This window comes from Talpa europaea (assembly GCF_964194135.1).
Source record: "Talpa europaea genome assembly, chromosome: 3".
NCBI classification, from domain to species: Eukaryota; Metazoa; Chordata; class Mammalia; order Eulipotyphla; family Talpidae; genus Talpa; species Talpa europaea.
This window is the reverse complement of record NC_140069.1, coordinates 78739463-78754124: the sequence shown is the minus strand read 5'-3', so window position 1 is coordinate 78754124 and position 14662 is coordinate 78739463. Positions and strand designations below refer to the sequence as shown.

The window sequence follows — 14662 nt, the reverse complement described above, 5'->3', positions numbered from 1 at the left end:
TATAACAATGTCTCAGAACAACAACTGAAAAACAAATGTGGTCAGTAACTGCCTCCTCTTGTCATGACGCCATTACGAACCATCTAGCATTATCCATTCCCCTCAGCACCTGCACTCCCTCCCTCACCCTCTCCCTTTCATTTAAGAATTGTACTGTTCTTTGTATCTTCTAATTCCTTTTTAATTCATTATATTTATTCAAATTTTCTTCTCCTTCCTTCCCTTTCTTTTTTCTTGTCTTTCAGAAAATACTTTTCATTCACAATTTTAAGGTACCACCTTCTGTACCCTCCTGTTCCTGTCCACTCTAGTTTTGATCCACCAAATAGATTTAGTGTCCTTCACATTACAAACATCTTGGTCTTTATAATTTAGAAGTATTTTACATATATATATATAAAGTTTATCAATATTTAAAAAAAAAGATTTATTTATTTTTATGAAAGAACTGAGGTACAGGCCAGATACGCAGGAGGGTGAGAGGATTCACCGGGGACAGAGTGGGGAACAGAACAGGCAGACTGAAGAAATACACTGCTGAGGGGAGCAGTAGGCGAGACAGGAGAGGTCTGCTTTGCCATGTGGGATTCTCGCCGGCCGGCCTGCTGGGATCAAACCCGCGCTGCAGAGGCTGCGGACAGCTTCGCGGTGCAGTGCTCAACCATCTGTGCCACCAGGGAGGCCCAAAATTTATCAATCTTGATTATAAAAAACCTATGGCAACATCTAATACTAATCCTCTTCACTTAGAGAATTTTCAAAGACATTGCCTCTGCTCAATATTTCCCAGTTTTTACTACCTTACTTAGTCTTTAAAACACATTGCAGCTTGACTTTATTTTTTATTTATATATATATATTTTACATCATTTTTCATTTTTAAACAATGTTTGCTTCCCCCCACTCTCAGGGGTAGTCCCCATAGAGTTTCCTTCACCATGTACCTGTGGCACCATCACCACAGTCCCCTGCGCTCCTCCCTCCCTCCCCCATCCCTCTCCCTCCTCCTCCCCTGCAGGATGTCCTGGTTTACAAATGTCTGTTTGTTTTGTTTTGTTTCGTATTGTTATTATTTTTTTCCCCTGATGTCTTATTTGGTTCCCCTATATTCCTCCTATAAGTGAAACCATCCAATATTTTTCTTTTTCCTTCTGACTTATTTCACTGAGCATAATTCCTTCTAGCTCCATCCATGTTGTGCAGCCTGACTTTAAATGTACAACACTTTTGAAACTATTCCCTCAAATGTCACTAAGCAATGGCCGTTTCTCAGCACCCTCCTTCACTGACCTCACTGTCATACCTGATGTGCTTAATAAATCTCTCCTTCTTGAAATTCTATTTTTCACTTTCAAAAGAACAGTGTTCTCTGGCTCTCTAGAGAGAGAAATAAACTCCAGACATTTTTTTCTCTATTCTCTTCTAAGCAAATATCTATTCTTCAAAACACAAATATTTTCCACCCTCTCCCATCTATATAACATTCCTGGTGAATTAAATCAGGAAGTCTACATATTCCAACTTGAAACATGCACACATGTGTACTTCAGTCTCCCTTTATTAACTTGTCCAGTCTGAGGTCTGAACACTAACAGAGTTTAATGTTTCACACAAGGCAAGGATTTCTTAATAAGAAAATGCTTTATATAAAGGACATGTAAATAACAAGAATATCAGAAATCATCTTAGCACTAGGGAGAACAATTCTCAATTCACTAAACTCAGGCTTGAGAACTCCTATGTTAATACTGTTATCATTAAGCACACGTAGTTGCTGCTCCTACAAATACTGACTTCTGAGAAATAGCTCCTCAGATGCCATATGTCAAGTACCATCACTGCATCACTTATGAGACACATTATGTATTTATTTGCTTATAGTCTCATTTTCCTTATAGGAGAGTAGAGAATTTGTTCTGTGCATGGCTATGTCCCCAGAATAAGGAAAAACATTCACTCAAAGTAAGCAAATTATAAGTATTTGTTGCAAAATGAATAATTTTTTGAATTTAATATTTTTTAAAATATGCTTGTTTGTTTCTCACACAATAGGATTTTTTCCACTCAGGTACAGTCCTAGTTTTCCCATCACCAAAGTGCCCCCCACACCAAAGTGTTCTCCCCACCTGTTCTCTACTCTCCTTCTCCTGACCCCTCCTGAGTGTCTCAGACATATGGTCTGCTTTCAAGGGTCAGTCTTACACTTTCTCTTTGTTTGATCCTTTGTTTGGTTTCTCTAGATTACACATATAAGTGAAACCATCTGATATTTATCTTTCTCCTTCTGGCTCATTTCACTTAGAATAATCCCTTCCAGGGGAGAAATCAAATACCATTCAAAAATTAACAATGATGTGAAAAAATAAAATAAATAATAATAATAATAATCTCTTCTAATTCCACCCATGTTGCCACAAATGGCATGAGTTTATCTTTTATGATTGCCAAGTAATATTACATTGTGTATATATACCATATCTTTTTTTCCCCCTATATACAGTATCTTTTTGATTCACTCATCTGTTCTGGGGCATTTAGGTTGCTTCCATATCTTGGCTATTGCAAATTGTGCTGCTATAAACATAGGAATGCACGTTTCCTTTTGAATTAGTGCTTTTTGTGTGTACTCTTTGGATAGATACCTAGGAGTGGATTGCTGGGTCATATGGTAGATCCATTCTTAGTCTTTTCAGGAATCTCCACATTTCTTTCTATAAGGGGCTAGATTTAATGAGAAAGTAAATGATTTAATGAAATTATTCTCACTGTTTACGTATAGAAAATGGATGAGATTGCAATGTAAATACAAGAACACTGGGGTGGAAATACCTTTGTCACCATGTGAGCCAATTCAAATATCTATGTAACAGTTGGTTAGTTTTGCAATAAAACTTTCTTTGTAAAAAGCAATGTGATGACTGTATCAAGAAGATGTGGTACATATACCCCATGGAATATTACTCAGCATTCAAAAAAGATAAACACATGCAATTTGAAGCAACATGGATGGCGCTGGAAGGGAGAAGGGATCATGCTCAGCGAAATAAGCCAGAAAGAAAAAGAAAAATACCGACCAGATGGTCTCACTCATAGCAGGAATCTAGAAAACTTAAATAAGGGACCAGGAAAAAGAATATAAGAAAGAAAATATCAAAATCGACAAACAACTATGAACCAGAGACACACTATGGGGGGTGGGAGGCGGGGAAAGGAGGGTTTGGGGTCAAAATAAGGGGGTTGCAATTGTATGGGGAATATAAAAAATAAAATTTAAATAAAAAAAAGTAATGTGATTATCAATTCTAATACCACTGTCCTTGGCTTTTGTGTCACTGTACTGTCTCTTGATCTCATTCTTCACCACCCCGCTACCATAATCATGAGTGTCTCCTAAAATTTAGGCGGAGCTCTGTTGCATTTTCTCCTCCACCTTCTCATTTTTTGAATACTGTATGGTTTTGGTAGCCAACACTATGTGCTTTGGGTGAAAGACTCCTTGATCCTCATCTTTTCCCTGATTCTGGTCCTCATAATTTTCGGCTGGACAACCTAGTGTCACCTACTATCACTGAATGTCCAGTTCCTGCCCTTTCTTCTTTGCCCCCTCCCCTGGCACTTTTCAAAGTCCCCATTATTTCCAACGACCTCACCAATCACTTAGTTCTATAAGTTGGAAACTCTGAAGTTGTCTTTGAGTCCTTTCTCTACTGCATCACTTATATCCAGTATGTATCATAACATTTTTTGCAACATCTTTATGATCTGACTTTCTGGAAGCTATTCAAATGTAGCCCAGCTGAAAACACTTTTCAGGCAATAGAACAGTATCTGTTGGTTTACCACTGCCTTTAGGCACAGTGCCTGGCACACCATAAACACCTAATAATCCTTCTTGAAATAATAATTCAATGTGATAAAAATATGTGATGTATCATAAAAACCACAAATTACCTAATAATGGAGCAATGTGTTAGTACATGGGCACATTTATATTATAGCATCATTAAAATAGTACTTTTCAAGTAGATAGTAACAACTTGGAAACTGCTCCCTATTTAAAATAAAATAAAGAGAAAATAAACACAAAAACCATAAATATGTTATCAACCCAATTGTGAAAACCATGAAAAGAAAATAAAAAAATTTAACACTGGTTATCTATAAATGGTGATTTAAAAAAAAAATCTCCTGCTTTATTTTTAAAAAAATTTTTAAAAGATTTATTTACTTCTGCATACAAGAACTGGGGTATAGGCCAGAGATGCGGGGCTGGTTGGGGGGGTGGGTGAGAGGATTCACCAGAGACAGAGCAGGGAACAGAACAGGCAGAATGACCAAAACACACTGCTGACAGGAGCAGTGGGAAAGACAGGAGAGGTCTGCTGCATTATGTGGGCACCTCCCTGGCCTGGCATCGAACTCATGCTGCAGAGGCTTGACAGCTTCGCAGTGCTGTTTAACTTCTTGCGCCACCAGGGAGGCCCTCCTGCCTTATTTTTTTTAATAAAAACTTAATAGTCTGGGTGCCTCCCTGGTGACACAGGGATTAAAGTCTCAGCGCTATCAAGCTATTGCCAGTCACTGCAGCATGAGTTCAATCCCCAGTCAGGGAGCTACCCACATATAGCACAGCAGACCTCTCCCTGCTACACACATATAGCACAGACTTACCCTCTGCTCCCCCCAGCACTGTGTTTCAGTAGATCTGCCTGTTCTGTTCCCCACTCTGACTCTGATGAATCCTCTCACCGCTGACATCTCTGGCCTACATCCCAGTTTTTTGTTTTTTAAAAAAGATTTATTTATTTATTTATACAAGCACTGGGTACAGTTCAAAGACATCTTTACAGACACATCACCCAAAGCAGTGATAATGAAGGCAAAGATAAACAGCTGAGACTACATCAAATTAAAGAGCTTCTGCACAGCAAAAGAGACAATAACAAAAACAAAGAGAAACCCCACTCACTGGGAGAACATTTTTGCACACAACACTAATGATAAAGGACTGATCACAAAAATCTGCAAAGAGCTGATGAGATTCAACAACAACAAAGAAAATAATCCTGTCAAAAAATGGGCAGAAGAGCTAAAAAGAAACTTCTCTGAAGAGGAAATGCAAATGGCCAACAGGCATATGAAAAAATGTTCAACATCACTTGTAATGCAAATCAAAACTCCATGAGATACCATCTTACACCAGTGAGAATGGCACATATTAAAAAAACTAGCAACAACAAATGTTGGCGAGGATGTGGAGAAAAAGGAACTCTCCTGCACTGTTGGTGGGAGTGCAAACTGGTTCAACCACTATGGAGAGCTGTGTGGAGATTTCTTGACCTACTAAACATAGAGCTTCCATATGATCCAGCAATTCCACTCCTAGGTATCTACCCAAAGGACACAGAAACATCCATTCCAAAGAGCACCTGCACCCCTATGTTTATAGCAGCACTATTTACAATAGCTAAGCTTTGGAAACAATCCAAATGCCCAAAACCAGATGACTGGATCAAGAAGATGTGGTACATACATACCATGGACTATTACTCAGCATTCAAAAAAGATAAACACATGCAATTTGCAGCAACATGGATGGCGCTGGAAGGGATCATGCTCAGCGAAATAAGCCAGAAAGAAAAAGAAAAATACCGGATGGTCTCACTCATAGCAGGAATCTAGAAAACTTAAATAAGGGACCAGGAAAATGAATAACTATAAGAAAGTGAAAATCAAAATCAACAAAAAACTATGGACCAGAGACACTCTATGGAGGGTGGGGGGCGGGGAGGGGAGGGATTGGGGTCAAAATAAGGGGGTTGCAATTGTATGGGGAATATAAAAATAAAATTTATTTTCAAAAATAAAATAAAATAAAATAAAATTATACCTATTTAGAAAAAAAAAATTCACCAGAGCCAGAGTGGGGAGCAGAACAGGCAGAGGGACCGAAGTACATTGCTGAGGGGAGCAGTGGGCGGCAAGAGAGGTCTGCGTGCCATGTGGGACCCTCACCCGGTGGCTGGGGATGGAACTGGTGCTGCAGAGGCTGCGGGCAGCTTTGCAGCCCAGCGCTCAACTGCTGCACCACAGTTGAGGCCCTACATCCCAGTTCTTGTATGAATAAATAAAAAATAATCTTTAAAACAAAAAATGTTAATCTTTAAAAATACTCTTATCTGTCACCATGTGCATAGCTATGCTTGTTTACAAGACCTAAAGGACTCATGTGCAAATTTTTAAAAGGCATTTATTGCATGATGGGAGGTATTATAATTGAGTTTATTCTGCATTGTTTTTCTAAAATTGTATTTTAATAATTTCAAAATCCTTCAATCCAACCACTTCTCTACTTGTCAGTCTTTATATAGTTGAATTTATCATTATATCATACTGTATTAATTTTGTTGAAATGCAATTTCAACATTACTATTCTCTTATTAAAATAATATAGTGTCTCCTTATTTTATAGATTAAACGAGATTAAAGACCTTGACCTATCAAACCCAATCTTGAGAATCCACCCATACAGGACAAACTCCTACTCCACACTTCCCACTCCTATACAAATTACCTGGTGTCCCATCTACCTTATTTCACTTCAAATATTATACTTCCTTTAATGCTTTACAAAATTTTTCTCAGCAATTTTCTCTTTAAACACAAATAGATTTTATGCAGAATTATATAATATCATGCACTTCAGAATTAAAAAAGGTTACACCGCAAGACATTATTGAAATCATTTAGTTCAATTTCTCCTTTTATGGTGACAGAAATTACCATGCATTGTTTGTTTTGGAAACAAACAAACAAACAAACCCACCTAGGTTTAGGACCTAATATTTAACACTTAGGATTCAGTATTTTACTAATATAACATCCATTATTATTACTGGATTCCCCATCTGCTGATCAATTATTCATGATGCCATTTTTTTTAAAGATTTATTTATTTATGCATACAAGAACCGGGGTACAGGCCAGAGGTGCGGCGGGTGGGAGGATTCACCAGAGACAGAGTGGGGAGCAGAACAGGCCCACTGAGTAAAATACACTGCTGAAGGGAGCAGCAGGCGAGGCAGGAAAGGTCTGCTGTGCCATGTGGGTAGCTCCCTGGCTGGCAATTGAACTCGCTCTGCAGTGGCTGCAGATAGCTTCATAGACTGTGTCTTAATGCCTTTTGCCACCAGGGAGGCCCCATGATGCCATTTTTACAGGTATATCTTGCCTGCCTGAATTGTTATTGTATTTTCTGCAGGGCAGACACCACAGCCCACAGCTCCTCTACATGTCTATTTTACTTAGCGCTAGGGAGTGAGTACTAAAGAAGTACGGTGTTAAAGACCTCAAGCAAATCCAATAATAGTGGTGATGATGCAAATCTGTGATATCAATATTCCATTTTCAAATGCAATTATATGGTAATGACCATCAAAGGCGGAGGTGTCAGCTTCCCTTATAATCTATCTGGCTGCCTCAGTCGATCATGAAATCTCAGGGTAATGGTTCCAGTTAAGATCTTAAGGTAGAAGCAGTCAGAAAGAGAGAATAAGGAGTAGGAATGGATCTGCAGAGTATGTCTCTACAGACAATTCACTGCAGAGGCTTTAAGGAATGATCTGACTAAAAGGCTGACTAGTAGGAGCTTTCAACATTACAAGTGACTTTCATATATACACTCATATAAATAAATACATACACACACTTTTAAATTCTGATAGAGAGGAATAGTTGAATAAATGGACCAAACGAATAATGGGCGACAGATCAACAAACAACTGGATGAAATTCCATTGTAAGTCAGAAGACTGAGGAGACAGGGCAAAGCTACACCCTCCAGGTTATCAATATTCAAAGGCAGAAGAACCAGGACAGACCCCAAAAATGGAAGCATGCCAGCCCCCCACCCCCATTGTGACTACTGTAAACTGGGCCATGAGCCACACAAACCCAGAAGCATCTGCCAAAGGTCTCAGGCAGCTGTGCAAGCACTCTCTGACATTTGTTCAGCTGTTGTGAAGTGAGAGAGATGCATATGCCCAAGGTTCCAACAAGCAAATTTCTTCTTCAGCTCAGAACAATATGATTAGAATACATTTTTTTAATTTATTCCGATTTTATCACCGTGAATATATATTTATCTGCATGAACGCGTCTACTGCTTATTTCCACAACTAATAGAAGTGAACAGAATTCATCATATCACAATAAGAAATGGTAATACTGAGCAAATGAAAATAAATTACTCTTTCCACTTAAGAGCAGAGTTCCTGTTTAAAGAGGCAGGTCCCCTTCTCCTGGCAATTCAAAATGTCTTTTTTTAATACCATCTGTCAAAATTCCATCATCTTCCTCCCTTCCTTTCTTGCATATGAGCATCACAATTTCAAGGAAAATGATTTAATGGTGAAATCTCAGATTGTTGCATAGCCAGCTCACCTTATTTCTATCAACACAGTTATTATGTTGTAGAAATGAATTCATTGGACTTGTTAAAAATGTGACCTGATTGTTTCTTCCAAAGGAAAGTAAATAAAAAGAAGGAAAAAGAAAAAATATAAAGACTTTACTGACTGGTCTTTGTTAGCATTTGCATTTATTATAAAAACTCAGTGTGAGAGTTAATTATATTAGTTATCTTGGATATAAAAAGCTATTAATTTTGTGCTTCAAAGTTATTAGCCACCTTTCTACATACCATTTACAGGCAAATGAATGGACCTAATCCCTATATTAAAACACAAAACAAACCAAATAAGCCCATGTTTCATGACTTTTCAAAATTGATTATCTCCTTGGCAATGCTTTCCTAGAGGCCAGATACACAACTGCCACTTTAAAAAAGAATCTCTGGCAGTTTATATGAGAAGCTTGTTAAAGTGGACTTAATCATACTTTAATAGTCATTTCTTTCCATACCAGATATAAAAGATCTCTTAGGAAAAGCATATTTTCCCAGTGATTCAACCATACTGGGTGAGTTAAACTTCCACCAGTGATAACACAACTCCTGAGAGAATCTGCTTTTGCTTAATGTGACATATAGTGAGCATTTGAAATTTAAACAATTCAGTGGAGGGAATAAAATATTTAAGGTGATAACATTTACTGTCTAAAGAAGTTTGTAGATTCACCTTTTTGGACATCCTTAATTCTGTAGAGTAAAATGCAACACTATTTAATTCTAAAACAGCAGTTTTATATAGATAAAGATCTTTATCTCCTGATTATCAAAGGATATTTTACTTGTAAAAAGCATTACATGTGTAAAATAATTTGCAATAAATGAAAGTTACTGCAATCAGTCATGATGTTTATCTGCATTTAAGAGTCTCTGTGCTCTAACAAAAGTAAACAGCAGCTTAGTGTATCAAGATTCCCAGCAGACATTTACAATGATTTTTTAAAAAAATTATTAAGGTCTAATCATAGAGCAAAGGTCTCTGAATGCCCATATAATTAGGAAACTATTGTCATAAAGTAAAGAAATAATAGCAAAATCTCCACACAGGAAGCAATTCAATAAGACAGTACCTACTTTAGATAGTATTCATATTACAAAAGTATTATATAAAATAAAAACTTTAAGTTATAGTGATAAACTATGCTTTCATGAAACTCATGCTTTAGTTCCACTGCTATAATATATATTCCATTTTATAATTTTTTTCTTTTAAATCAGTTTTCTGATTTCAAATATAGTAAATTAATGATGTTAGCATATAAATATTAGTAATTGGATAAGATTGCACAAATATCAATCAACAGCTATCAGAGAGTGAAGAGTTAAGTGGAATCTAAATTTTTGGAAATTATTCTTAGAGTATAACTAAATGGTATTATTATCATACTTGAGCTTTAAATAAATTAAAAAGGCAGCTATCTGAAGAAGTGTCTGAGCATAAAAAGCTACATGATGCAAATGGTAGCCCATTAAAAATCCTTCCCCTGTCTTATTTCCAATGACACAATATATGAAAAAGTCTACTATATATTTTAAAGAAAATAATTGTGAAAAATTATTTTTTACTTGAAAATACATAGTTGAGTGAGAAAAGATAATGTCTTCATAAAAACTGCACATGTATGCTAAGGGCCATAAATGTGAATAAAGAGATATTATCTATTCTACAATGGGAAAGCTCAATTTTACATTACTTTTCTTAATATAATCTATAGGTTTAATATAATCTCAGTGAAATCAGTGAGAGATTTTCTTGGAAACAAGGAGAAGACAGTGTTTCATGAGTTTGAAAGGATGAAAGTATAAGAATAGCCAATAGTTTTATAAAAATTAAATTCTTATTTAGGACTTTCAATCATAATAATTATTTTATAGCAACAATTATATAATTAATGTTATTTATAGTAAGATAAATACAAAGACTCTCTCTGGTGGCACTTGTAATAGTTAAAAACTGTAAATGAGCTATCAATATGGGAACAATTAAGCAAATAATATCTCATTCATCCAACGATACACTCCCTTGTCATTAAGAAAGATGATACATTTTTTGGATTCATTTTCCAATGAGTATAGATTACATATTGCCGAATGAAAAAAGAAAGTTACAAAATTGCATACCAGACATAACTGAATTATTTCAGCTTTTATACTTTTTTTTTAGCTTTTATAGTTTTTGATTTTGGAATATTTCATGATAACAATACATTGTTTTTAAAATCATAAGACATTTGAACATTTTGTGTGGAAATTTATGGGCAGATAATAAGTAAAACTGAAATAAAGTGGATAGAGAAAGCTTATAGGAGAAGAATCCCATAGCAGAAGACACGAAGGTTTCTGTAATGTTATGGACTCTGCTGTGTGTACGTCTGCTGTGAATGTGCATGGATGCCTGGAATATACTACACTGTGTGGAGGAATCACATGAGCTTTCATTTTCTTGTTTCCACTCTCCTTTTCTTATCATTTTATTGTTGGTATAAAGGTGAATACAACAGTGATGGTGTCTCCATTCACATCACTATATCCTACCCTCAGTCCTTGCACTTATAAACATTAATACTGTACTTGCATAACTAAAATGAATGATAATCCAATAAGGGCATCTCTTGACTTGGTTCCCATTAAAACTGTCCCAGTGATTTTATATGAGAGTATTACTAAAGAAAGGAAAAGTACAATAATGCAGTTAATTGCTACAATGTATATAGTTTGAATTCTTTTAACAAAACCTTAATTTGCCTACCTCTGATTCCATGCTTTAAATAATAGATTTATATGACTATTATTTGGAAGTTCTACCAAATAAAAACATACGGCACAAAAAATATTTGACAAAATAATATCTTATATTTATGGGGTATTTACTATACGCCAGGCACAGTTCTAAAAGCACTTTAGGTATATTGTCAATTATTCCTCGGAGGGAATTAAGCCTATGAAGTGGGTGCTGTTATAAGGCCTCATTTCACCCGTGGGAAAATTAAGGCTCAGGGAACTACGAATCTCTTGCCCTAGGTGACAGAGTGGGAAATAAACTCAGATCATCTGGCTCTGATGATATTTTGTTACTTTTTGTAGATATATAAATTTAAATATAATATAGAGAATTCCTGTGTACCCCTCCCCAGTTACTCCTCTTTTAAAATCCTACATTATATGGTACAACTAAGGAACAAGAATTGGTCTGATGACAGGAACTAACCCACACATGAATCTGGATTATATGAGTTTTCTCCCAATACTCATTCTGTGTTTCAGGATCCCATTCAGGATTTCACATGACCCTAGGTTGCGGCATCTCCCCAGTCTTCTCTGCGCTGTGACAATTTCTCAGAATTTTCTTGTTCTTGATGATCCTACTAGTACTTGTGAAGAGTACTAGTCAGGTGATGTGAAGAATGTTCCTCAGTTTGGATTTACGTGATTTGTTTTTCATGATTAGACTGGCGCTATGGTTTTGGGAGGAAGATCGGAGGCGAGGTGCTGCTCTCAACACATTGTCAGGGACACTCACTACCCTCATGGGTGATCCCTAGTGATACAGCCTCACACACATGGCCAAGGTAGTTTGCTGGTTTCTTCATATTAAATTACTCCTCTCCTCTCCCTTCTTTTCATGCTCTACTTTAGGGGGAAAAAGTTACTAATTAAAGTTCATATTTAAGGGGTAGGAATGGAGGGAGTTAAGTGCCACCTACTTGAAGCAGGGAACACGGTAGCTACAAAAATTATTTGTAATTCCTCTGTGACAGCTCTTATTTTTAACCCCCTATTCTAAGCTACCTCTCATATTTTACCCTTTTTTACCACTTTAGGATATTACTTATGTACAGTAAAAAACACAATTCTTAACTAATTTCTTGCTTTTTCTAGGGTCCAAAAATATATTAGAATTAAATCTGACCTCAAATATATTTGTTTGAAATTATTTTCCACTGGTTGCTGTAGAATTTGTCACTAAAATATAAATTAGGAACCAATGAACTTAATACATATAAGCTGCTTTTAGGACTATGTCTGAAACATAGTAAATACCCCATATAAATGTAAGTTATTATTTTTTTTAAATTGTCTTCTTACCAGAGTGTTTCATAAATAACTTACCAGAAATATTCGTTCAAGTTGGTCCTGGATGTCTTTCATTCCTGGAAAAGCAGCAACTCCTTGGATCATTTCAACAAAGATGCAGCCAACTCCCCTAAAAAGAAAAAAAGCATTGTTACAAAAACTCCAATACATTTTGCTTACAAAATGTGGAATTAGAATATCTCCTCTTACAGAAGAGAAACATGAATGAATAACGTTCTCAGTGAGTGCCAAGAGCTGTGCCTCATATACCTATATCCCATAACTTTCCTTTCTCCTCTGTCTCTACTGCCCAGACACAGTGGAAATCACTAAGATGATAAATGTCAGTGACTCACACAGGGAAGAGATCCCTTGGTCCAATAGAGAAAGCCCCCACTGTCTCGTTCCAATATCTGTTTCCCACCCTATTTCACAGACTCATAATGGATTACATTCTCTGGCTGCCCAGGAGTTCTCAAACTGCTAGTTCTCTAGTGATATTAATGTGATTTATCAATCTACCTACATTTCTTTTAATCTCACTCCCAAGTGACATGCTAGAGTGGCTTTTAAAGTCATCTAGGGAACTTTTAAAAATTACTAATGACCTGAATATGAAACCCAGAAATTCTGTTTTAATCAGTCTAGACTGGGCTCAAGGCAGCTAGACTAAGAATCAATTCAGCCAGACTACCTTACCCAAAAGCCATGAGTAAAGTATAAAAACCTGATTCAACCTGTTCCATTATCTAGAATTTTATCCTTCATCTACTTGCTCTTATGTGTAAATCTAACCCAACATCTACATTTAATTTAAATGCCATCTCCTACACAAAGTCTTCCACAAACAATCCAGCAGACAGGCTAGTGCTATTTTATGATTCAATTCCTTCTCCCAGCTTAGACTTTTATGCTTACGGTCCCTAAGAAGATAGTCCAGCATATCAGGTAGTTAGAAGATAGTCTAGCATACTAACGTGGTCTGTACCTAGTTCAACAGGAGCAACAAATGCATACTGTGAACAGAGAGCCAAACAATTATCTCTCTTGTGTCTGGAGAACATGTCACTTGGGAGTTAGATTAAAAGAAATGTAGGTAGATTGATAAATCACATTAATATCACTAGAGAACTGGCAAGAATGACCAGCTTTCTGCAGATGAAATTCCCTGAGTGGACCTGGTTCCTACTTTCCAGGGACTGAATGTTCAGCTAAACCAGAATTTTTTCTGGATCTCTACCTTCTAGCAATTCTCCCAGAAGTTTTTTTTTTTTTTTTCCCTTAAATGACTCTACCTTGAGTGGACTATATTTTCTGAAAGTATCCTAGTAAAGTCACAAACACACTGGAATACTTCATCAATTACTGCACTCATATTCAATTTGGGATGAACAAACACATGTGTCGTTAACTTATTTCAACCCATCTGAGGTGAAGGACAAGGAACTACCATTCTTTGGCTACGCCAATTGTAATCACTGTTTTGTACGTGAACATTGTTTTGGATGAAAGAAGTAATAAATTGACAGAAATCTCTTTTTTTATTTTACCACATAATTTCTACCAAAGTTAAACACCAATGACATATAGAGTTAAAATGACCAAAAACAAATGCTCCTCTATAAAATAAAAAATAATTCCATTTATGTAATAAAAATTAATTTCAAATCTGCATTCAAATCTATCTAGGCAGATAGGTTTAACACAAATCGTTTTCATTTAGCAGAAACATAGGTGTTGAGAATTATTTTAGTGGCATATTAAAACGCAGTGTGCATTTAAATAATGGAGCTTCAGATGTCTGGTTAGGTCTAAAATTTCTGTTTTATCATTTTCCAAATTTTTGTGCCAAGTATTCTTTTCTAAGACTACTTCCTACATTTGTATTATCTTCTTAAGTTTGCATAAAATATCTTGAATCTTAAATAGCCACCTGCATTTTTTTTTAACATTCACCCCATATGCTCTATTCATGACATTTTGGCCTCAGTCTTTCCCATCATAAAGAGCAACTCTGACGTTGAAAACCCTCAGCAGAACCAGGCTGGTGAGGTCACTATTGCTCTGTCACTCTGACTTACAGAAATTCTTTTATCACTACTTGTGTGTGGTCTGTGTCAT

The 14662-nt window shown here is 36.2% G+C and overlaps 1 protein-coding gene across 4 annotated transcripts in view; it reads right to left on the bottom strand.

The window, feature by feature from the left end:
• Positions 1–14662, bottom strand: part of CDK14 (cyclin dependent kinase 14) — a gene marked incomplete at both ends in the record, with an annotated part of 470170 nt that overhangs the window by 112549 nt on the left and 342959 nt on the right. For all 4 annotated transcript variants that reach the window (XM_084229436.1, XM_084229437.1, XM_084229438.1 and 1 more), the window contains one exon: positions 12578–12671. In XM_084229436.1, coding sequence (XP_084085562.1) covers positions 12578–12671 — 94 coding nt within the window. The remainder of the gene's footprint in view (positions 1–12577; positions 12672–14662) is intronic.